The sequence below is a fragment of the Drosophila yakuba genome, chromosome 3R (genome assembly GCF_016746365.2).
Source record: "Drosophila yakuba strain Tai18E2 chromosome 3R, Prin_Dyak_Tai18E2_2.1, whole genome shotgun sequence".
NCBI lineage: Eukaryota > Metazoa > Arthropoda > Insecta > Diptera > Drosophilidae > Drosophila > Drosophila yakuba.
The window spans coordinates 1175354-1202304 of NC_052530.2; the positions used below are offsets into that span (position 1 = coordinate 1175354).

At 39.1% G+C, this 26951-nt stretch overlaps 1 protein-coding gene across 10 annotated transcripts in view; it reads right to left on the minus strand.

Moving 5' to 3' along the window:
- Positions 1-26951, minus strand: part of LOC26535787 (dnaJ homolog subfamily C member 16) — a 386807-nt gene that overhangs the window by 113640 nt on the left and 246216 nt on the right. For 8 of the 10 annotated variants that reach the window (XM_039375901.1, XM_043207098.1, XM_039375899.2 and 5 more), the window contains 2 exons: positions 24053-24295; positions 23771-23996 (listed from right to left, as the gene is read on the minus strand). In XM_039375901.1, the coding sequence (XP_039231835.1) occupies positions 23771-23996; positions 24053-24295 (469 nt within the window). Of the gene's footprint in view, positions 1-4662; positions 4915-5772; positions 5874-23770; positions 23997-24052; positions 24296-26951 lie in introns of those variants that run through there. The other 2 variants (XM_039375904.1, XM_039375905.2) reach the window with 2 other exon arrangements.

The window sequence follows — 26951 nt, forward strand, 5'->3', positions numbered from 1 at the left end:
TCACTGGACAACATTCGTGGCTAATCGGGTCTCAAGGATCACGCAGTTCACGTGGGTCGAGAAATGGGCACATGTCCGTTCCGAGCATAATCCGGCTGATCTCGCTAGCCGGGGTGTAGGGCTTCAAGACCTCGCGGACAGTCGGCTGTGGTGGCATGGTCCGGCCTGGTTGTAAGGGACGCGTTGCAAGTAGCCCACTCAAGGCAATGACCCCCCGAGATGGAACTCGAAGTCAAGGTCCATGTTGCGAAGGCCCCCCCGGAAGATATTCTTGAGCGTTTTTCCAACAAGGCGTTGCGAGTCCTCGCTTACGTTAGTCGCTTTATCCAGCGCGCGCGAAGGTCAAGGCTTCGTTAGAGAACCACTCTACTGAGATTTCGTCGGCCGAGCGTCTCCTAATTTCCGTCACGCAACGCAGGCATTTTACCCTTGAGATTGGCTGTTTAAGCCAAAAGCGGCCGGTGCCTGCATCCAGTCCTGTTCAAAACTTGAACCCGTTTCTCGATTTTCAAGGGCTCATGAGAGCTTGCGGCCGGGTTACAGCCTCCGAACTTCTCCAATATGACGAACGGCATCCGGTAATCCTTCCGTACAGCTGCCATCTGTCTCGACTCCTCGTCCTTTTTACTCATCGCTGCACGGCGGTAATCAATTGATGATCCGTCTGCTCCGTTCCAAATTTTGGATTCCGAAGGTGAGGAATTTGGTCAAGTTTGTTATCTATGCCTGCAAGGTATGCGTCATTCACAAAAAGATGTTGCAAACTCAACTCATGGGAAGGTTACCCAAGGAACGGGCGTCCTTCTCGCGGCCCTTCACCCATACCGGTATGGACTCTGTCGGACCCTTCGACGTCAAAAACTATACCGGACGAGCCTGCCTCATTACAAGAGGGTATGTGTTGGTATTTGTATGCTTCTCCACCAAGCCCATCCATTTAGAGCCGACGTCCGACCTCACGACTGAATAAGTTCTTGCTGCTCTCGCCCGTTTTGTATCCCGAAGAGGATGTCCCCGTCAAGTTCAGTCGGATAATTGAAAGACATTTGTGGGAGCGGCGGCCCAACTCTCCCGCAGACCCTGCGGACCTATTGGCACTTACGCCTGGGCACTTTCTTGTTGGAGGGCTCCGGTTAAACCCGAAATAAAGGGGGTTACAACGTAAACCTGAAGGCTCTCCTTCAGCAATTTTGTTTGCGATGGAAGGAAGAGTACCTTAAATAGCTCCATAAGCGAAACCAGTGGTGAGTCCCTAGAAACCTCTGTGTCGGGGATATGGTGGTTGTCAAGGAGGACAACCTTCCGTCCAATGGATGGCGATTAGGCCGAATTGACGCTGTGTTTCCAGGATTTGACGACCATGTCCGTGTGGTCGACATCAGCACATCGCGGGGGATCATCAAACGTCCCGTAGCAAAGGTCGTCCTTTTTCCGATGGAAGCACGTGTCGGCGAGGGGACTGCTGCAAAACGTGCGGGCGGGATCATCACACGCTGCTGCACCTCTTCGAGCGCCAGTCGCGCCAGGAGGCGCGCAGGCCACAAAGCCACAGCCCGCGGAACTCGTTAGCCGCTCCACGGCCTCCAGCCGCTCCTCGGCTCCCGTCCGCCGCTTCATGGCGTTCTCCAGCCGCTCCTCGGCTCCCGTCCGCCGCTCCACAGCGTTCTTCAGCCGCACGTCGGCAATCCGCGGCCCTCGTCTGCCTCACCAAGGCGTTCCTCGTCCTCTCAAGAGGGTGCGTCCGTTGCGCCTAGGCAGTTTGCCGCCGACCGTCCGAGTAGCCCGCCGAGCGCATCCTCCATCGCTGTCGTCCCTGTTACAGCGACACAGCGTCAACCTGCTACCGAATGCTACGGTGGGGAATAAGTACCGGGACTCAGGTCTTCGACACGGCGGCGCTTATCGACCCGTGCACGCCTACGAGCTGCATCGACGCGTCGCTGGCGACAGCGTTAAGGCTGCTAACGACCAGAGTTGGGAATGAGCACCGGCCACCGTGAGCTCCAAATGGGACAACAGCGTCCGGTTCGAACTGGTTTTGAAGGTCGAGCCACACGTGCGCATTCCCACTCCAATCCGGGAGCTGAGGGAGACAGTGCGGGCCCACTCCCGGGACATTTCCTTGGTCGATGAGCGTTTTTACCTACCCGCTACGATCTCCGTGGTCCTGGGAGGACACCTGTATCCGCGAGTGATGAAGCAATGCTTCCTGAAGATCTAGGATGGACTGCCGGTGGCCCAGAGCACCGTTTTCGGATGGGTCGTGTCCGGAGCCTGCCACCAGCCATAGCATGGACCATGTTGCAACCCAGGTTATTGCAAGGAGGGGCGCTCTCGTCCGCGCTCGCCCCTCTTACGCACTTACGCTCTCGCTCTCATCCGAGCTCGCGCTCGCACCATCCCGCTTCAGCGATGTAAAGCGGGTAAGAGCGCCGCTCTAATTTTAAGCTATAATTAGTCTCATGTATGCACTTAAATAAAACGCACATATGCCCACGTCGCCCCCGCTTGCTGTTCTTCTTCGGTGGCCCCTTTTCGACTGGGAATTTGTCCCAACTTCGACAATCACCTTAACATATCTTGGAGGACGACGCCCCCTACAATCAGTGGTAAATTTAATTGTTGGGCAAACTTTCCTCTTTGGCATCGTCAAAAATATGACGCGCACTAGATTCAATTAAATAAAAAGATTCCGTCACCTTATGGATATCACTTATTTGGCCACCTCTGATTTAATGACTAAAACAAGAGAGAACGCTATAGTCGAGTACCCCGACTATCTGATATCCGTTACTCAGCTAGTGGAAGTGCGAAGGAGAGTCGTCAACACTGACAGTTTTTGGCGGGTTGTGGGCGTTAGAGTGGGCGTGGCAAAAAGTTTTTTGGCAAATATATCAATGAAAAAATATCAAAACATTTTTCAAGAGTGTGGATGGATAGAAAAGGATATACTAGTTTCGTTGAAAAGTATGTAACAGGCAGAAGGAAGCGTTTCCGACCATATAAAGTATATATATTCTTGATCAGGATCAATAGCCGAGTCGATATGGCCATCAGAGGTCTGCATAAATACAGTCAAAGCAACATTTGGTACTCGTACTCAAAGTTCTGACTGACTGAGTGAGACATAGAGTAAAACGAATTTGACAAATGTGGTAAAGGCATGAGTAAAAAATTTACTATATTCGAACGGCGAAGCAATGCACAAATAATAACCGAATAACCGAGACGGTTAACTGTGCACCGCATTGGCTACGTCAAATTTATTGCGTATTTGTTTTTTCTTTTTTGTCTTGCTTTTTAATACAAGACATAGAAAAATAAAAGGCATGGATTAATAAATTACTGAATGCAGAAACATAATTTATTTATAGTTTAGATTGTTAAATTAAATAAATTTCTAGCATCTGAAAATGCTATATTATTAATGAGTTATTCTATTTACAGATATATTATGTATTTACATATATTATGTTGTACATATGTACGCAATTTACTAAGAGCTTGCGCTTTCGTTCGAGCTCTGTATTCTCATCATCGCCTATGCAAGCCATGAACGACTAATTTTCCAAAATTTTATCCGAGTTCTTTAAACATTTACTCTGCATTTACTCATTCTATCCATTCCGCTTTGGATTGAATTTCACTCATTTCGCATACAACATAAACAACGCTAAACATTGCGCAATTTACTCTTTTGAAACCGTTTCGGCACGTTGAATTGCGAGTTAAGTATGTGAGTACTGTCATATAGACTGGGTTCGTTTTAATAATTATTTTGCTCCTTTGCCAATAGAATTAGCGCTAGCACCTGTATCTACTAGTACGCTGCGTACGCTTTCCACTCTGTCCAGCATTTTCTCTTTGAGCTGTCAATGTTCTGCTCTGTCATCATAAAACTTTTGTATCTTTCGGGTGTCCTGTATGTCATCTCCTTCTTTTGAATTGTTGATAATGTGGTCCCGGACTAATGCATATTTAGATTCTTGTGAAGCTATATTTGCTTGGGCTTAAATACATCTACGGAAATGACGAGGTCCCAGTCCGTCGGGTTTCCTGGTCTTGCCTGGCGAGCACCGTGGAAAAAAATACCGTGGGGTTAGCGTCGTCACTAGAATCGGGACATGCATGAGTGACTTATTAGTCACACACAAAGCCAAGCATGTAACCGTGTAAGCAGTTCTGGCATCCTGGTTCAGTTTGGTTGGTCATACGGATACGTAGATAACTCTTACGTTCTGAGAAATGAATTTAACGGATGTGCTTCGCCATGGTTTCCCACGGTTTTTCAAACATCGGTGTACTGTACGTACTTCCTTTTTTCGAGGTTCAACTTAAAGTCTAAGTTATACATGTCAGAGATGTCACTATGTCACTAAAGGATTCCATCAATTCTTTGATCCTCATCAAGTCTCTTTCATTGCTCTAGTAAGCGAACAGTAGTCATAATCATAATCCTCTGCCCCATCCTCCAAAAATTATACAGGCTGGCTGCTCTTACAAGAAGACTATGGAACTCCCTAATTTATTGCACGTAATCATTGCTTTTGTTCCATTAATTCTTGACCTTTATCAGTCCCTTTTTCCCCTCTGCCGGTTCCATAGATTTTGAATTCCTGGTAAATTACCTTTGCAACTAGAATTCGAAATGTTTGATTCCAATATAGTTCGGAGTGAAATTGGGAACTGGTCACAGCTTCAAAGGCATATGATGCATGGTTTCTGTTCCTCTGTGCTCACTTAATTAAGGCATCTGGTGTCTTGATGTCTCAAAGAGCTATCGGCAGAGTTTTCGGGCATAATCTGTCCTTAAGTTTTCCAAACTCTCCCTATCATGAGTATCATACAGTCTGTGTTTCTCCCGCGGTCGCACTTTGTGATGCACCGCTCTCTGTGTCCGTGATCGGCTGCCACCTTTAAGTATTAAGGAATTGGGGTATGTTTTCCTTAGAATTTTTTCAACAAGGAATGTAGCTGAGAACTACTCGTAATAATAAGATAAAAAGGTTGAAAGTGCAATCAAAAAGTCTCCCTTATGACACAAATGTCGTTAGGCCCAAAAATAAAATCAAGCAATTAATCGATATGTTGGTCATGACCAACATGACGCATAAAACAGTGATCCCCTTTTTAGGGAGATTTCACTAGGTACATGGAACTGGCACGTCTTTAAAAATTGAATGACTAATACCCCTTCTCGCTAGTCTTTGGTAAAAACAGGCTGTTTGCCCAATACGCTCGGGCTCCACAACAGCATTCCTATTTCCCTGGAATCGAATCTCAAAACGACCTGGCTACTTGGCCTAGTACGTATTTTTGATTTCCGAAATTTTAAAAATAATTATTTCAATAACTAAGAAAAGCGCTATTCTGACACATTAACGCATGTTCTCTTTCGCAGAAGTTTGGGACTTTATATGAGAATGTTTGGGAATATAATAGAAGAATTAGCAAGCGTGCACCGATACTACTTATGTTCAATGTTATATAAAATGTCAAATTAATTTTAGCAATTAAAGTTGAAAGTTGAGCAACACAAATCTGACACTGCAGGAATATAGATGGTTGAACCCAATATTCCTATATAAATATTCCTTAATAAATACGAAAAGCCCTTTTGTTGGACGTTAAATCTGTTACGTCGGCATGTTAGTGCCCTTGGCCCGAGGGAGAGGCATCCTATATTCTAACACTAGACTGTCACTACAAGTTCGCCGTATTTAGGTAATGGGATCTTGGTAAGCCTCTCACCTGAAAAATAATTATGTTTGAACCGTTCGTTAGGCATCAGTTCTCACAGTCCAACAAAATAGTTCTCTCTTGATCGTAAGATGATCGGGCCATGGCAGTTTTGGGCAGTTTGTGGGACGTTCCTACGGACAGACATGGCCAGATCGACACGGAATGATTAAGAATATATAATAAACTTTTTTGGTGATAGATTTAATAAAAAAAAATATATTTTCCTTTTTATGATCTTTATTTGAATAAGTTTCACCAGAGGTCAGTTAAGAACTAATTTACAAAGGTATTCTTTCGGCCCAGCAAACCTTTTACAGAGGATTAACATAAGCCTTTTAAGTTCTACTTAGCTTTATATGTCAAGCTTAACAGATCATTAAGCTCGTTACCGTTAAGCGGTTCGTATCTTGGGGGAATGTTATTGATGAGGCTTTTGGAGAGTGAAGCTTTCCAAAAGATCGGCTTTAGCTTTTTTATATGAAGAGTGAATATATCGTATGAAGAAATGAATATGTCACTCCCCCGCCTTTCAGATATTAGCTTGTCCTCAAGCGATTATTTCTGGATATAAGTGTGGTACTGGATTTGCAATTTCAGCTATTTCTGTTTTTCTGTTTTGTCTCTGTTTCTTTTTCGATATTTTTGTTAGTGGCTTAGCTTGGTTTTAGGTAAGAGATAATAACTTTGTGTGGCGCTGTTTTACATTTCATATAAAAGTAAAATATGTAAATTAAAACTAAAACAGATATGAAGATTATTAGTATGTTTCTGTAAATTGTGTTACTCTTATTGTTTAACAAAATCATTTCCTTAATTTCTATGTGTGACATTGGTTCGATTTTTGTTACATTGTGTTCAGTAAATATTACATTTGTGTATTATTGAATACTATTAGATATTGTAATTTCTTTTAATTCTGCTGTGCAGTTGGATATTTTTATAATTTTATTATTTTCAATATAAATCTCTTGACCGTTACAATTGTGATAAAGTTTTTCTCTGGTCATATTCCAGGTTATAAGTATATTTGGTTTAATGTATTGAATATAGGATTGTTTACGATATTTTTGAAAAGTACAAGTTGGTGTTTCGTGTTTTATTATGTTAGCTATGCAATGGTCTTTGACAATATTCTTTGTTAGTGTATTTAGAACGTAGTTGTTATGTGAGTAGAATTTGCCTTCAATATTTTCCTTAATAATTTGGCCATTATTGTCGGGGTAAGGTGCAATGATGAAAGTTGGTCGTTCAATTGAATTCATAGGAATGTGGGACATTAGGAATATTTCATTAGTAGGTGCGTTATACCAAGCGGAAGTTTTTATGTTTATCAGATTTTTGTAATTAATGTTGCCAATATTTTCATGTTTTAGTAGTTTAGGATTAAATATTCCTAGTCGTGTTAGTTGTGAACCCATTTCAATGTCTTCAATCGGTAAAATGTTCAATATTAAATATTAATAGATTCAATTTTTGTTCCTTTTTCAAAGAATTGGACTGGTTATTAATTATTTCTATGCCATTATTGAGACTGTCAATAACGTGGTTTAGAGTGCTGACCTGTACTGTGTCTTGTGATAGAGTCGAAATTTGTTGTTCAATATGTTGTCTGTCGTCTTCGTCTAGTGTGCCAAAAAGATATATTAATGTGGAACCTACAAGGTTAGCCAGTCCTCGTTTGTTTCGTTTTGAGATGCGTATGCCATTTATTTCTCTTTCCATTTTCTCGGTTAAATATTTAATTTGTGTGACATTTTTAAATTCTTGACATTGTTTAATTATACTATTAAATGTTTCTTCAACTTCTGTAATATTTATGGTGAGACAGTGATGCATAAAGGTGATGGGGATTTGTATTGTTCCAGATTCAAACAAGATAAATCCTTGATTGTTTTCTATTGGGTTGATTTCGATTGTTCCTGCTGTAGTTTGTGTCGCAATACAAGTTATTATGGTGATTATGAGTCCGATGATTGGGAGGTGTCGGTTTGCTGCAAGTATTTGCTGTCATTAACTTTCTTTTTCTTTTTAAATTTGCTTTTGTAATGAATAACGTTTTGACCTCTATTATTTTCGTTATAATGTTTTTCGTCTAATTGTTCTATTCTGCCTGTTTTTCTAAAGGGATTCTTTGATTTTGCGCGTGTTAAGGGTGCTTGTCTAAATTTTGTGTCGATTTCGAAATCCTGTCGTTCTTTGTTAAGATTTTTGATTTTCATTTCTTTAATCATCTGTGTATCATAAGTAGGTGTGTCTGCGTAAAGAAGGATGTTAGCCGGTATCTGTCCGGTTGTGTTATGTTTAGTCTTGTGGTTGTATATGTATAAAATTGTTTCCATTCGTGTTGCTTTATTTTCTCTATTGTTTTCAGTACTGATAATTCTGATTTTTTCATTTATGGTTTTATGAAGGCGTTCTATGTCTGCTATTACTGTTTTACTTGTGGTAATATCTATTTGTATGTCTTCGTTGTTTAACCAAGTTTTTAAAGAAGTGCTTATAAACGCGGAGTCCTTGTCTGCTTTAATTTTCTGTGGTTTTCCCATGTCGTTAAAAATTCTAGTAAGGGCTCGTTTTGCCTCTAACCAATCTCTACTGTTTGTTTTAATAAGTGAAGCAAATTTTGAATAAACGTCTATACAAGATAAATACTGTTCGTTGTCAATAGCATAAAAGTCAATAACATACATTTCGCGTGGGTTATTTGTCTCTGGAGTTATTTCGAAAACTAGTTTTGTTGGTCTATGTTCTGTCTTTGCAAGGTTACAGACTTCACAATCATTGATAATGTTTTGAATTAGTTTATTATAATCGGGAAAATAGTGAGTTTCTTTAAATAATCGTATCATTTTTTCAATACCAGGGTGTAACAATTTAGAATGTTGAGTAATAATGAATTCTTTAAATTCAGGATAAGATTTTATGTCTTTTAACATTATGATACTTTTCAGAATTTTCATGTTACTATGTGGGTTAATGGCTTCTCGATATGCTTTTTGAAAAACTAAAAAGTCTTTATCGTTTTCCAGGTAAATAACACTGCTATTATTTAAGAAGTATTTAATAAGGATATCTTTTGCCTTTGTCAGGGTCATGTCAGTGTATTTGATGGTCAGTTTTATTTTGGAAAAGTATTTCGTTGTCTCTACTTGGTCTACGCTATCTTTTATAAATTCAATTTGTCTTGCAAAATAGTTTATGGGTTTTTCTGTAATTTCAATGTAGGTTTCGTTGCTTTCTGATGAACTGTGTATTGTTGCTGCTGTTGAAATATTTTGTTCTTCGCCTACCATGTTTTCTTCAATTTTGACGCGAGATAAAGCGTCTGCTACATGATTAATGATTTATTGTATTCTTCGTTTCTTGTGTCTATTTTAGCTCCTTTTTTTAGAAATATTGTCAGAGGTTTTGCAATCTTTGCAAAGTCTGGAATGAACTTACGATAGTATCCGCATAAGCCTAAGAAAGATTTGATTTCTTTTGGTGTCTTTGGGAGAGGAAATTTTTCGATTGCCTTAACTTTCTCTATATTAGGTCGTATGCCTTCTGGACTTATAATATGACCTAAGAAATTTGTTTGTTTTTTAAAAATTCGCATTTGTCCAATTGGAGTTTAAGATTGGCTTCTTTAAGTTTTTCAAAAACCTTCCTCAGTGAGTCTAGGTGTTCGTTCAGAGATGTTGAATAGATGATCACATCATCTAAATAAACAAGGCAATGCTTATTTATGAGGTCTTTTAGGACGTAATTCATGCACCGTTGGAAGGTTGCAGGAGCATTTTTTAAGCCAAATGGCATGCGAGTGTACTCATAGTGACCGTGTTTGGTCGAAAACGCCGTTTTTGGTATAGACTTAGGGTCCATTTCGACTTGATGAAAGCCTTTTGCTAAGTCAATTGTAGTAAAATACTGGCATTTTCCTAATTTCCCTAGTATTTCGTCCATGTTAGGAATCGGAAATTTATCATTTATTGTTATTTCATTTAGATTTCGATAGTCCACGACCAACCTGAATTTCGGTTTGCCAGAGGCATCCATCTTTTTGGGGACAATCCATAATGGACTGCAATAAGGGGAGTCGCTTTCGCGTATAATGCCTTGTTTTAACATTTCCTCAATTTGCTTATTTACTTCTGCTTCGTAGGAAAACGGGTACGAGTATGGTCTTTTGTAAACTGGGTTTTCATGAGTGGTTTTTATATCGTGACGTATTATACTTGTGAATGTAAGGTTTTCATTTTTGGATAATTGAATGTCATTGAACTCTTTTAATAAGTTTGTAAGTCTGTATTTTTCCTCACTATTTAAATGTTCTAGTCTGTATGTTTGTTCTGAGTCTATGTTGTTGTCCATGGCATAGTTTATTTCTGATGTAAAGTTGTTGTCTTGTAAGAGTGCATTAAAGTTTTCCGAAGAGTTCTCATCACATGGATCTAATTCTTTGTGAATGAATGTTCTTTCGTTAATTATTGTTTCTTTCCGAGAGTAGTCTATTAAACCGTTATTCTCCATTAGTATTTTTCTTCCTAACAGAATATCATAATAAGGTGAAAATGAATGAATATAGAATTTTTGCGATTGTTGAAAAAGACCGTTGGCTGGAAGGTCTACATATTTATTTAATTTAGAATAGCCTGTCATACTTCGGACAGTTATTTGCTTATCTTTAACTTGAAGATTGAAAAAGTTTGAGCTCATCAAGTTTATCGAAGAGCCAGTATCAACTATGCATCTATATCTGTGGTTATTAAACATGATCTCTATGTATTGGTGGGATCCCAGGCTGGTATTGGAAAATTTTCAGCTTGTTGATATTGCTGATCTGTAAACAATTCTGTCTGAGTATTCTATAATTGATCTTCGTGGAACTGTTCGTCGTTATTAATGTAGTGTTCAGTTTCGTTATCGTAATCTAATTCGTGCTGGTGATAATTTTCATTTGTCTGCATTCGCGATTGTTCGCTGCTTTCTCTAAAACGCTTATTTGGCACTCTTGGTTGTTGGGGAGGCTGATAGTAGTTTCGGGTGTCGTTTTGACGGTCCTGAAGTAAGTCTGTTCTGAATCCGTTGTATAAATTTCTGTACTGATTAAGTTGCTGTTGTCTGGTCGGAGGAATTTGTCTAAAAGGGGTTTGATTGTTTACGTTAGTGTTTTGGGTCTGTGTGGGATTTAATGGAATAAAGGGGCGAATGAATCGTTGGTTGGGGTGAGTGTTTTTGATGTGGTTAATGTTTGTATGTTTATAGGTGTTAGGTGAATTTGAGTTAAGTTTTGGCTGACTATCGAATGTTTTTGAAATTGGGTCTTCGTATAGACCTTCTTGTTGGGCGGTTTGCCTTAATTTTTGAACGGTTGAAATGTCATACCTCGGTAAGGTCATGAACAACCTATCGGGGAGTGAGCGTTGAATTGTATTTTTTATTGTGGTTGCCATTGCTTGTGTATAAACCACCATATTATTTCGGTCATTCTCTAATGCTAACTTATTTATAATTACACTGGACTTATTTTCTAATTGTTCACAGAATAGACGTAAGTTACCCTTGAAAGGTGTCCGATACAGTCTTCCTAGTAGATCCTCCAGGGGCGTCTGAGTCTTGAATTCCGTGATTAGGGCGTCTCTTAAAGATGTCCATTCGTTGTGCATTCCAAATTGGGTAACCTTTTCCGCATCTCCGACAACTTGAAGTTCGATGGCTCCAAATATAACCGCCTTCTGTCGAGCGTCGTTTGAAGGGTATAAGTTCAACAGGTATTCGATACGTCTAATGAACGAGCTGAGATTCGATGGGTCTCCAGAGAATTTCGGTACTTGGCGTATTTGCCGAAGTAATTGAGTCAAATTTTCCGCTGGTAATTCCATTTTAGTTTTATTTATAAGTTAGTTTCTGTTCTTGTTCACAGACTGCTGCAGTATGTCGACACTTATGCCTTAAGTGAACTCCACTGTTTTAACTTTTTATTGTTTTATACAATAGTAGCGGTCGCACTTTTGATTTTAGTGGGCTACTGTTTTTGTTCACTGACTGCTACAGTATGTCGAGACTTATGTCTTAGTGAACTGCACTGTGCGCCTTTTAATTGTATTACACCTTAGTGGAGGTCTCACTTCACGAAGCGGTCCACAAAATTAGGTCTTTAAATTAACTCCGATCGCACAGGTTCTTGTGCGGATACCGATTTTAGTCACTTTAAACGAACCGAAATCACTTTGTTGCGGCCAATTCGCGGGTACAATCAGAAAAGGTTACTTGGTCGTACAAGTTTCCTCTTATCACTAGATTGTCAAAGGATAACGAGTTTACTAGGACTTTTTTCAGTATCCTACCGACTGCGCCAATAAACTTTTTTGGTGATAGATTTAATGAAAAAAAATATATTTTCCTTTTTATGATCTTTATTTGAATAAGTTTCACCAGAGGTCAGTTAAGAACTAATTTACAAAGGTATTCTTTCGGCCCAGCAAACCTTTTACAGAGGATTAACATAAGCCTTTTAAGTTCTACTTAGCTTTATATGTCAAGCTTAACAGATCATCAAGCTCGTTACCGTTAAGCGGTTCGTATCTTGGGGGAATGTTATTTATGAGGCTTTTGGAGAGTGAAGCTTTCCAAAAGATCGGCTTTAGCTTTTTTATATGAAGAGTGAATATGTCGTATGAAGAAATGAATATGTCACTATATATACTTTATGTGGTCGGAAACGCTTCCTTATGCCTGTTAGAAACTTTTAAACGAATCTAGTATACCCTTTTACTCTACGAGTAACGGGTATAATAAGTTCTATAATAGGGAGCAACATTAGTTGACAATAATTTTGATAGTGCAGGGTATCCAATTTGCCATTGGAAAACGACGTTCCGGATCCTAATAGATATTAATTTAAAATTGTACATATATCTATGCGCGGTTCAACATATTATAAAACGATATACATACAAAAAATATATAAAATTAAGGGAAAATTGTGTATATATATGTATGGTTGTGTGTATTTTAAGTGCGGTACGCTGGAAACACTAAAACCATGGCGATTACTGCACGAGTTACCGGTTCCAACCGCCACAAAAACCCTCCAGCGAAGCCACCCCGGCTTACCCTGGAATTGGTACAGAGTAACCAGAGTATAAGCAATGGTTTAAATTAGGCCACCCAACGACCGTTCAGCGAACGGCCGTTGTCAACAGCGGGGAAATGTTTACATGACATTTACACAGGAAACCCCCACTTCTCCGGACTGGGTAATAGGAGCACAACATCAGCAAGAATTGACCCACTCAAGAATAGACCACACAGCACTCCACATTTTCGGCAACCCGACTCACCCACTTACGAGTGTGCGACGCAGCATTTAACTATAACACTTACACATGTAGTATTTAAGACCCTATGTATTTCCTATGTACTTTTCTCAGCGGAGGTCTCATTGTGACCGCCGCTGCAAATAAAGATCAGATTAATTTTTACATTCGAACAAGTAACACGCCTTCTTATCAAAAGACCAAACTCGGAACTTCGGACCAACCTTCAACATACTCGCAGAACCACCAACATTGTTCAGGACAAGCATCCTGAATCACAACTGGCGCAGACGACGACTACGAACCGGGATGGGTCGCTTCATAATGATGTGTAAGCTTACACTCACACAAACTGGCCAAATGATTTTTGATATCCACAGTAGATGTGACACTTAGCCTGAGTCAGAAAACAATTTTGTTTTGGTTTTTTTTATTTGCGCTGACCGGGAAAATTAGTTGGAAGTGCTTCTTCAGTCCCATCGCGGTTCTGCAGAATGCGGCCAATTTGTTTTTGTTGTGTCACAAAAGAAAATAGAGATAGGTCAGAAATAGCTTCTGCAGTCCCATCGTGTTGTTCTGCAGAGCGCTGTAAATGTACTTTTTTTTTTTGATGAAGTAATAAGAAAGAAAAAAGACAAAGGAATACAAAGAGAAATTTAAAGATATTGCTGAAACAACTCTGCAGTCCCATCGTGTGTTCTGCAGATTGTTGCAATATTTTTCCTTTAGTGGCAATTGAGGAATAAAAAAAAAACAAATAAAAAGAGGAGAAAAATAAAATATAGAAAGAAAAGTTAAAAAAAAAAAATTTGTGTTAGTAAAATAACTCTGCAGTCCCATCGTGTGTTCTGTAGATTATTACAATATTTTCTTTTCATGTAATTGACGAATAAAAAGAAGGAAAATAAAGGAATATAAGAAAGATCAAGATAAATACATAGAGTCAGCCCCTGCAAGTCCCATCGCGTGTTCTGCAGAGGGCTGCTCAAAGTGTGAGGGGTACTTGTAAAGAGAGCGGTACTCTCCCATGTCGTAGCTTAAAAGGAAGGAACTTCCAACAGTATAGAATTAGACTGATTATTTTCTCATTATGTTTGCTTTTAAATACAAAAAGAAAGAGAGAAGAGCCTAAGAAAATACAAATTTACGCTGTCTTGGCCTTAAATATTTACGATTACGAATTTTATACCTTCACAGGTAAAAATCAAGAACACAACACTTGAGAGCCTCAACCACGACCTAACATTACTAAATATATAAATTCTACACATCATAGTACATAAATATAATAAGTACACTTGTTAAGAATAATTCACAATTGAGAGAGTTATTCAGAATTATTCACAATTGAGCGTGACCTTCTTTAAAGATATAATAAAAGTGGACTTAATGCCTAACATAAGTAAAGTTAAAGATCTAATTAAGCCCACCCAAATTACCACTAGAGCAGTCAGTAAAAAGAAGGTTGTTAGCGAGAAGGAAGTACAGGCTGATTCATTGACCTTAAGACCTAGAGTTCCGTCCGCTAGTTCAAATATGGATTCGAGTACTACCTCATCGCCGCCTCTGACCGCCAATATGGCCATAAATCCTGTTGAATTGGTGGCATCAATGAAGATTCCGGATATAATTCGGTTCTTACCGATTATTCTGGGGATCCGTTGACATTGAATGAATTCTTCAACAATGAGGAGGTGGTAATCTTGATGATTAGAGGTACCGATCAAACCCCTTATGGCCAAATGTTACTAAGAGCAATTAGACAAAAGATCGAAGGGAAGGCTAATGAGGCAGTGATCGCAGCGGGAGTAAGTCTAATTTGGGACGAGATTAAAGAGGCCTTAATTAGACACTGTAGGGACAGAAGGGACGAGGAGACTCTAATGTCGGAGCTATTTAATTTAAAGCAAAGACAGTTGCCACTACAAAGTTTGTACAAACAAATTACGAAGATAAAGCTAGCGCTCTTCAGACTAATTGAGGCAGAAGAGACCGAAGCACTAACAATTAAAGTTAGGCAGAAGGTCGTTTCGCAAACAGTCCTCACGACATTTCTTGGGGGACTGCGGGGAAACCTCGGTGGTATAGCCGCAAGACCTCGAAGAAGCTTATGACGTAGCCATCAAAGAGAGGAATTTATATTTTTCTGAAGGTTCGGCGTACAATCAACAAAGGCAACCAATGCGGCAGAACGATCGTTTTCGCCCAAATTACAATCAGTACCAGAATAGGGACCGGGATCAGTTCCAAAACAGGGCCTATAACCAGTACCAAGGTAGGGATCGTTACCAATACCAGAACAGGGACAATAATCGCTACAATCGTAATACATACGAGAACAATAACAGGAACTCTAGATATCCAGCCTATAGTACATCAAACGCTGCGGCGAAGAAGAACGCTAATATGAACAGGCCAAGTACAAACGGACAAAGACTGTTTAATATTGAGACAAATACCAAGACAAACGATACTGAATCGTCACATAACTTTGAAGAGGATGGAAATTTTCGGACAGAAGCCTCGAAAAACAAACAGGATTCTTGAGTAAATTTCAGATGGACGCTAACTTGCCGTATATAATTTTATCATTTCAAAACAATAACAACTTAAAATTCCAGGTAGATACGGGAGCTCAAGGCTCTTTTATCACCCCTAAATTTGTACCAGATAATCCAAGAATTGCTTTGGAAAAACCCATTTCTATTAGTACAGTTTTACAAGAACACCCAATTTCACAGATGGCAATATTACCCATTTTCGAGCAAGTTAATGATCAAAGAGAATTCCCTTTTCTAATGTTTGACTTTCACCCATTTTTCGATGGATTAATAGGCATGAATATTCTAGCCCAGTTGCCAGCTATAATCGACTTCGCACAATTGACTTTCACGTTGCCCAATACAATTCTGCCTTTGAGGGTAGAGCCTAATCGTTCTACGGAGGTTTATGAAATTAAGGAGGAATCTAAATCATTGATCAAGGTTCCAGTTAGTGTCAAGGAAGGGCCATTTTTGTGTGAACACATTCGTCTCGGGGACGATTTTTTCATCACTGGGGGAATTTACAGGGCGCACAACAACACTGGACTGATCGAAGTTAATAATTTTTCTGTGGAACAGAAGAAGTTTGTTTTGGATTCGAGCTTAGAGGTAAAGGAATTTAACGAAGACGATTTCGCCTGCATTAATGTGATGACCAATAACATCGAGTACAGGAATGAGGACCATTCTTCCATGCTAGACGCCATTCGTGCGGAGCATCTCAATGAGGAAGAAAAACAACAACTTTATCGACTATGTAGAAGATTTACAAACTTAGTAGTTCGGGAGGGGGATAAATTCTCATTTACCAATCAGGTGAAGCACGAAATAAGGACGACGGATGAAAGACCCATATTTTGTAGACCATTTAGGTTCAGTCCAACGGAATCCACGGAGATCCACAATCAGATAGATAAACTGTTGCAGCAAAACATTATTAAACACAGTCATTCACCGTGGAGCGCCCCAGTGTTTCTTGTTTCTAAGAAGATGGACGCTTCAAATACAAAGAAATGGAGAATGGTAGTGGATTTCAGGAAACTGAACGAAAAGACGATTAAGGATAGGTACCCCATGCCCAACATTAACGATGTACTCGACAGAATCGGTAGGGCGAAATATTTCACGGCGTTGGATTTGGCCAGCGGTTACCACCAAATTGAAATGGATCCCAATGACACGCCTAAAACGGCCTTCACGGCATTAGGGGGGCATTACGAGTTTATTCGTATGCCATTCGAACGCCCCAGCAACATTTCAAAGAGTGATGGATAGCGTGTTAGCCGACCTCATTGGAGTATGCTGTTTAGTTTACCTAGATGACATCATAATTTTTTCGCCATCCTTGCAAGATCACATCACCTATTTGGACGCAGTGTTTCGCAGATTAAGTCAGGCTAATTTAAAAATTCAACCAGATAAATCGGAATTTTTAAGGAAGGAGATCGAGTATTTGGGGCATATTGTCACGGAGGATGGAATTAAGCCAAATTCTAAGAAGATTGCGGCAGTGAAGGCGTTCCCAATTCCGACTACCAGAAAGGAGATCAAATCCTTCCTAGGCCATCTGGGATATTATAGGAAATTCATTCGGGATTTTTCCAAGATCACCAAGCCAATGACACAACAGTTAAAGGGCAAGGCACCGGTATTAGTATCGGAGGACTTCAATAAATCGTTTGAAACATGTAAGACCCTGCTGTGTAACGACCCTTTGTTAAAATACCCCGACTTCAAGAAACCCTTTATATTGACAACAGATGCTAGTAATGTGGCAATAGGGGCGGTACTGTCACAAGGTACGGTAGGCTCAGACAGGCTAGTTTCCTCTGCGAGTAGAACACTAAATCCGCGGGAAGAAAATAATTCCACCGTGGAGAAAGAAATGTTAGCAATCATTTGGGCCACCAAATATTTCCGTCTGTATTTATTTGGTCAAAAATTTAAGATCATTACGGACCATAGACCATTGACCTGGTTAATGAATTTCAAAGAACCAAATTCAAAGTTGGTTCGATGGAGACTTCAGTTGATGGAATACGACTACGAGGTAGAGTACAAGAAGGGACCACAGAATGTAGTAGCTGATGCGCTGAGTCGCGTAAGAATAGAGACAAACTGCATTTCCAATTCAGGCTCACACGATGAAATAATTAGGACAGCCGATAGACCATTAAATGAATTTAAATCACAATACACTTTCGAGCTTGGGAATGAGGACAGGACAAGAAATTGCATTTTATTCAAAAACAAATTTAGACGTTCGATAATTAAAGTCAAGTTCGATTTATCTATAATAACCGAAATTTTGAAAGAAATTCTTACACCTAAAAGATTACACGCTATTTTCGCATCCGACCCAATCTTTGACCTAATAAAGGAATCACACGCCCAACATTTTAAAGAGTACAAACTAATCAGATGTAAATCTCTTCTAATGGATGTTACTGGTAGGGAAGAACAAGAACAGGCTATTAAAGAGTTCCATGTAAAGAATAATCATAGGGGAATTGAGGAGACCTTGAATCACCTGAAGAGAACCCTGTATTTTCCAAATATGAAACAGAAAATCACCCAGTTAGTTAATAGGTGCGATACGTGTCAAACTCTCAAGTATGACAGAAGACCACCTAAACCCGAGTTTCAAAAGACCGATACTCCGGGGGTGCCGTTGCAGATTGTTCATATGGATATCTATACCATAAATGGACGGACCATCCTGACATTGATTGACAAATTTTCAAGGTTGCCAGCGCTTATACAATCCCAGCTAGGAGTTGTATAAATGTGGTCAAATCCTTAAGACACTATTTTTGTGTCGTAGGTATACCAACAAAGCTGGTAATTGATCAGGGCACGGAATTCTCTGGGAAGATTTTTACGGATTTTTGTAAACAATATAATATCGAGACACACATGACATCGTTCCAGCAATCTTCTAGCAATTCTCCGGTGGAAAGACTACATTCATCGCTCACTGAAATTTACAGAATTATCTTCGAAAACAGGAAGGATGAAAAGCTGGACTGCGACCACGAAGAAATTTTATGCGAAACGTTAATTACATATAATAACGCCATACATTCAGCCACGAAATTTACGCCGTTTGAATTACTTTCAGGAAGAACGCACGTGTTCAATAAAGAAGTTACGTTCGATACGGAACACGATTACTTACTAAAACTAAATGCATTTCAAAACACATTGTACCCTAGAGTCAAAGCTTTGGTACAGCAGAAGATGGAGGCTAGAATTGACAAATTAAACATGAATAGGTCCCAGCCAATCGCAGTAGATTCAGACGATACAGTTTTCAGAAAAGAAAATAGAAGAAATAAACACACACCTCGTTTTTTAAAGCATAAAGTACTAAAGGATAACAGGATCTCACTAGTTTCAGCAAAAAAACAAAAATTACACAAAGCAAAAATCAGAGACAAAATTATTAAGAAACAAATCCCTATTGAACTTGCAGGTTCACTTTCATCGCAGCACAGGACTTAAAAGTCCAGAATTTAGGGAATGATACACCCCTACTAAAAATTAACCTGGGACAAGCAAGAGTCGTTCAGGCCCATAAATTCCTTATCCATAGAATTAATCTCCAGGAATTTATCGATGGTACGGTCAACTTCCAGCGGGCTATTAACAAGCTGGAGAGGAACATACAATCAGAGTATGCAATTGAAAGTTTGTCAACAAAGGTGGGACAGTTGCAGGCTAGGGTGGAAAAATTGATGCCGAATCGGAGACAGAAGAGGGGATTATTCAATGGTTTGGGAAATGTGATTAAGATCGTAACAGGGAATCTAGATGACTCAGATGGAAGCAGAATTCAAGATAGTTTAAAGACAATCTCGGAGAATCAGAAAGACCTCACAGTAAACGTAAACAAACAGGAGGTAACAACGACATTCTAAATAGATTCGACAACATAACGAAACACATCAATAGGGAGCAGCAGATAATTAATAGTTTTTTGAATACCTATAAAGATAGCATGTTTAAAACGCTTAACGCTGAACACCATCTTTTACATACAATGCAATATGCCTCTAGAATAAATACGAATTTGGAGATTTTATTGTATCTGCGGAGGAAGTAGAAATAATCCGAAAAGAATTAAACGACCCGGATTTACGGGAGTTATTTGATGAATATATATTTCAAATGTTAGAATTAGACACTTTCATGATTGGAATTAAGATTCACTTTAGGATAAGAATACCTACTTTTAAGCCACACTTTTATAAGTTCACACACATTATTCCACTACCCATCAATGAGTCCAAGTTTTTGGTTGTACCCAATTATATGGCTTATCTTAATGCTAAGGAGGTCTATTATTTTTCCGAAGTATGTAACAAAATATATAAATATTATATTTGCGAAAACTCAATGTCTATCAAAGATGATGTCAAAGCCGAATGCCTCAGTGGCATACTCACTATGGAGACGGCAAATTGTAAAACAAAAGATATAAGTAATAGAACCAGCACACATTTTAATATTAAATACACAAAACACAGTTATTGAATCTAATTGTACCACAAGAATTTCCATAAAAGGTTCCGCTCTAGTAACGTTCGAAAACTGCAAGGTTTTAATAAACCAGATTTCTTATGACAAGGAACTATCATTATATGAGGAGAAGTTAGACGTCCATATCCCAATTATAAAGAATATAAATTTCACCGAGAGTGAAGTTAAATTTAAGATCTATCCACGCTTCTAACTCAATTATTTATTGGAAGAACTTTACAACAACAAATCTGGGAGCATTATATATATTATTAATAGTTGGAGCAACGACGACAACATGCCTTATCTACGCAGGAAGGAGGGTGGAGTTTACTACAATACCAGAGCCAAGTTTCGTGACGACAACTCCTTCGCCGTGGCCGTCACTGACCCTTCAGCGAACGGCCGTTGTCAACAGCGGGGAAATGTTTACTTGACATTTACACAGGAAACCCCCACTTCTCCGGACTGGGTAATAGGAGCACAGCATCAGCAAGAATTGACCCACTCAAGAATGGACCACACAGCACTCCACATTTTCGGCAACCCGACTCACCCACTTACGAGTGTGCGACGCAGCATTTAACTATAACACTTACACATGTAGTATTTAAGACCCTATGTATTTCCTATGTACTTTTCTCAGCGGAGGTCTCATTGTGACCGCCGCTGCAAATAAAGATCAGATTGATTTTTACATTCGAAAAAGGAACACGCCTTCTTATCAAAAGACCAAAATCGGAACTTCGGACCAACCTTCAACATACTCGCAGAACCACCAACATTGTTCAGGACAAGCATCCTGAATCATAACTCACGCCTAAGATCTTCTCCTTGTGGTCTATTATTTTCACCACACTGGCGGTGTTGCCGTAGGCCTTGGCTTGCTTGCCGTCCATCTTGAAAGAGGATGTGTACTTTTGCGGTCATCCCAGTCTCGGATTTTCTTATCCCCCCGGGTCGAGGATTTCTTCTAGTCCTGACGACTCGCACCTTCTGGAGTCCCAAAATATTCTTCTGTATCCGAGAAACTGTCCTCTCAGGACTCGAAATCTTTTATTTCTGTGAGTGACTAAACTTGTATCCCTTCTACACTTGTAATCTGTTTTCCCTTTAGACACGAAATTCGTAGTCCTCTCTACTAGACCTGAACTCTTCTGTGCCTCCGATTTTCAGTGGGCTGAGGTTTGTTATACAGGATAAGAGGTAATTGTTTGTATGGGCTTAGTGTTGGGAGTTAATGCTCGCCTGAAAAACTTTACAAATAACTGGAGTAGAATTTCCATATGAACGATTGGCTTGGTTATTTGACTTGTTAATTGTCGAACTGCATTTCCTTGGTTGTCTGAATCAAAAGTCTTACGATCTTATATTAAGGGCGCACGTAACATGTCAGTCTTTTATTTCTTGAAATCTTTTTGGGGACAGATTTTTAGTCCTCTGACAATAACAAATTAAGTGCCTAAAAGCAATACAGAAGAATATGCGTGTTACATTTATCCGACAGTCTTCACGATGCGTTGAAAAGAAACCACTCTAAATATTTGAAAAACGAGACTTCAAATATAGCCAATTAGTGGACGGAGTGGACGCTGCTGATGGCCGCATTTACACAGATAAACAAGAGAAAACGCTATAGTCGAGTTCCACGACTATCTGATACCCGTTACTCAGCTAGTGGAAGTGCACTTCAAAACTGACAGTTGTTGTAGGTTTGTGGGTGTTAGAGTGGGCGTGGCAAAAAGTTTTTTGGCAAATCGATAGAAATTTACAAGACTAATACAAAAATAAAAAAATATCAAAACATTTTTCAAAAGTGTGGGCGTGGCAGCTTTGGCGGTTTGTGGGCGTGGCAAAAAGTTTTTTCGCAGATCGATAGAAATTTACAAGACCAATAGAAAAATGAAAAAATATCAAATTATTGTTCAAAAGTGTGGGCGTGGCAGTTTTCGGCGGTTTGTGGGCGTTGGAGTGGGCGTGGTACCATGAATCGTCAAACTTGCGCTGCTTCTATGTCCCTGGAGTCTGTATGCTTAATCTCAACTTTCTAGCTTTTGTAGTTCCTGAGATCTCGACGTTCATACGGACAGACGGACGGACAGACGGACATGGGCAGGTCGACTCGGCTATTGATGCTGATCAAGAATATATATTGTTTATATGGTCTGAAACGCGACCTTCTGGCTATTACATACTTTTCAAAGAATCTAGTATACCCTTTTACTTTACGAGTAACGGGTATAACGAGTAACTACGAAGACAAGACGAGATCGACAAAGACGAAAAGAGAACGAGAAGACTGAGGAAGAAGCTATAGTGGGTTTCATAAAGAAGACTTAAAAAGGACAATCAACGTGAGAGAAGTTAAGTTGGAAACCTTTACGAGTGCGGTCCTAAACGGTTGTCGAACTTCCAGCCAAATTTTAAATAAATTTAAAGTAATACTCTTAAAATTTAACATTTGGTGGCACAACCGGGAAAAAGTGAACGGAGACGAAAAGAAAAGTAAAGACAAGTTTGTGAAAATTACCTGTTACAAATTAAAGCCATATTTCGACGTCCTAAAATTAATTAATAACTTTTTTTTACCATCATGAGCCGATTACTATATGATCAAAATTTACGCATAACGAGAATAGAGCTGCAACTTGCATATCTATTTTCGGGATCAAAGGCGATATAGGTAACCGCCAAAGACTACGTAATTTTCCGGGATTTGACTTCGATGATGACTCAGAAAATTATATAGATAAAAACATTTACGAACGATAACTGGCTTCAATTTGCACTTAAACAAAGCGAACAACGTGGAATATTTGGCGATTCATATATTTCTTAATTTAATAAAAAATAGGGCTCTCGCATACAGCCAAATCGAATAGTCTGACGACGAAGAAGGGGATAATGAATTTGTAAGTGGTAGAAGCAGAATGCAAAGCACTGGAAATTTTGCGAAAAAGGCAAGAAAAGAATCTGAAGCGCACACAGACGCGTCATTGACAGATTCGGTACAATTCTATTAAAACAATCCTCAACTGATGGTCAGATGCATACAGTTTATTTTATGAATAATAATACAACTAATGCTCAACGGAAAAACACCAGTACGAAACTGAGATTCTTGCAGTCATCGAAGCACTCACTAATTTTAAATTGTATCTTCTATGCATGGCAGCGCCTTCACAAAATTTTTGAAGAATCAAGGGCATGTCATTACGAAATCTTTTTATAGCAAAAAAAGGTCTGGGGTCTGATATGCAAAAAGGACTACATTCAATCTACTATGATCTCGGAAAACAATTCGAAAAATAATAGCAAACAGGAACGACGGCTGCAGCCCGGGACAAAGTTGATGCAATAAAAAAACTGCGAAAACAAGGGTACAGTAATTGGCAACCACGCCCACGTTATTTCCGATCGAGGGTCTACATCTACTTCTACATCTATTCTTAAAATATTTCGATAGGGAAAATATTAAGTCGATCAACACGACCACAATACTTCCATACGTGAACGGGCAAGTCGAAAAACTACAAAATTCTTAGGTCATAATGAAATAACGCATATGATGCCCAGAAGATAGGGAATTTGATTTTCCCAATAGCTTGCGCTGAGTAACTAAAAGGCTATAACATGATGACTAAGAATACTTACAATACTTACCTTGTATATCGAAAAGTTGGCCTTGCGCCTTAAGATTTTCCTCCTCAACTTTAACAAAGTAAATTAATACATATCCAACAGCAAACATAAATCCAAAAGTTCCTAAAAGTGAAATAAATGCAAAAAGGTGCTCCTCTTCAATATTATCTGATAGGTAATCGACAACATATAAGAACTGAGAAATCCATTTAGTTAAAATTCCTTGTGAATGTTCGTTAATTAAGTTCTGAAAGATATAATTCATTGTGGATTTGGATAATTTTAGTATATGATATTATGTACCTCTACAAATGCTTCGTAACATAAAGCTTCTGAATTTTTTAATAACTTCTTAATTGCATTGGAAATTTCGTTCTTAGTTGAATTTATGAAGTGTTCAGGTGAACTGTTGCCATTCTGTTTGCCGACGTTAACCCAGTCGTACTTTATGCGATTTTTATCTCGCCGCCAAATAATGACAATGTGTATAAGACTGTCCTTATACGATCCTTTCGAAATTGCTTTAATAAAATCCGGTTGACTTTCCTGAAACGAAATATACATTCTTTCAGTATCTTTTTCATGTTGTAATGGGAAATTGATAGTATAGACTTCATTTAATGAACAAGAGAAACGCTTTAGTTGAGTTCCCCGACTATCTGATACCCGTTACTCAGCTAAGGGAAGTGCGAAGGAGAAATTTTAGCACTGACAGTTCGTAGGCTTTGGAGTAGTCGTGGAAAATCGAGAGCAATTTACAAGACTAACAAAAATGTGAAACAATATCAAACCTTGTTTAGAATTTTTTGAAAATCAAGAGCAATTTTCAAGACTAACAAAAATGTGGCAAAATATCAAACCATTTAAAAGTGTGGGCGTGGCAATTTTGGTCGGATTCTTCTATCTATAGAAATTGACAATACTATAACAAAAATGAAAAAAAAAAACAAAACATTTTTTTGTGGGCGTTACTTTTATATGCACTGATTCAGTACCACTTCAACCTCCGAAGAGATAAGTCGTGCCACTATAGTTTAAAGCCTCGCTTCGCGCAAGCCCAAAACTCTTATCAGAAAAATTTTGCACAAACAAATATCAACCACAAAAAAAAACAAAAAAACACAACAACAAAAACACCAAGACCTATAACTCGGGCTGAAGCCCTTAACTAACAATCATGACAGACCCACCAGACATTCATAAATTCACCTCAAAATCTTACCAATCCCAATTAGGCAACCCATAATTTATTGTTATTAAAAGGAAAGATAACAACTCGTTTGAAAGAATTTCACCATTCATCATTAAAAAATCTGTGGACTTTGGCTGTGGAGGAGAAGTTGAGGGATGCAAACGAACAAGAGACGGCAGCCTATTATTAAAAACTAAAAATGAACTACAAGCCAGAAAACTCCTTAAACTAACAACAATCGGAGATGTGGAAGTAACACCAACTGAACATAAAACATTAAACTTCTTTAAGGGAGCTATTTACTGCAACGACCTTAGATATATCGACGAAGACACAATTCTACAAGAGTTAAAACCACAAAAAGTAACTGAAGTAAAAAAAATAATGAAACGACAAAACCCCAACTCTAACCCTGATAGCAACAACACCACCTTAATTGAAACCGGCTTGATCATCATAACATTTGAATCACACAAACTCCCCGAAATATTAAGAATCGGCTACGAAACAGTCCGAGTACGAGACTATATCCCACTTCCACTTCGATACAAAAAATGCCTTCGCTTCGGCCACCCAGCTCCAATATGCAAAAGCCTAGAAACCTGCACCAATTGCTCAGAAATAAAGCACACAAACGACGGAGAAACATGCACAAACGAAAAAAACTGCTTAAAATGCAGAAACAACCCAGAAATCAATCATCAGCACAGCCCACTTGACCGCAAATGCCCCACTTTTATAAAAAACCAGGAATTAACAGCCATTAAAACCACACAAAAATTATACCATAAAACTGCTCAACGTATTTATTTTGAACGACACGGGTTCCAATTGCGAGACTCCTATGCCAAAACACTCACAAACAGCACAACACAGATGAAAACAAACACTCAAGCATCTAATATCGACGCAAGTACACACACAACCCAATCGCAAAATCAAAATTCGTACACCACACCCACATCAACATCACATACTACTTCATCGAAGACAACAACTACTGGACCAACCAAAACAACTCCACTATCAAACCAACCGCTTCAACACCATCATTATCACTGCTACGACAAACTAGAAGACATGGATACTGACCACCGCACATCTACGCCATACTATAAGCTATTAACCAATATAGTCACCAATAGATTTGGGGGCGTGGCACTACTAGTTCATAAGTCAATCCAATACACTATCCTCAATATCACAAACGATCTAGAAGCAATAGCCATAAACATACAATCTAATAAAATTAAACATATTTTCCACATACATCTCCCCGACCAAAAACATTTCTGACCAGACAATCCAAAACACATTTAACATTTAGCAAACACCATCTCTAATTACGGGAGATTTAAATGGATGGCACCCGTCTTGGGGCTCCCCAACAACAAATACACGAGGGAAAACCACCCAAAGATTCATCGACAAAACACATCTTATTCTACTAAACGACAAATCTCCCACACACTTTTCAACACACAATACTTACTCACATATCGACCTAACACTCTGCTCTCCAATCCTAGCCCCTCACGCAAATTGGAAAATACTAAACGATCTTCATGGCAGCGACCATTTTCCTATAATCACGACCCTATTCCCAACTACTATTACACAAAAATTCAACAAACCCTTTTTTAAACTGAAAAAAGCCAACTGGGACCAGTACAGCGCACATATACAACAAATAAACGAGAAATACCCTACCTCCCAAAACGTAAACAAAGAAGCCGCCCAAATCAATAGAACTATTTTATATAGCGCAAACCTCTCAATCCCACAAACCTCACCAAACGCTCATCCATACAGGGTCCCATGGTGAAACAAGCACCTCTACCAACTACGAAAGCAAAAACAACTTGCTTGGAATAAATAAAACCTTACAATTACCCTAGAAAACATTATTGACTATAGACGCAAAAACGCAAAATTTAAGTACGAATTAAAAAAAAGAAGCTTCCAGCTCTTTCACCTCAACCATCCAGCCCACTACCTCCTCATCCAAAA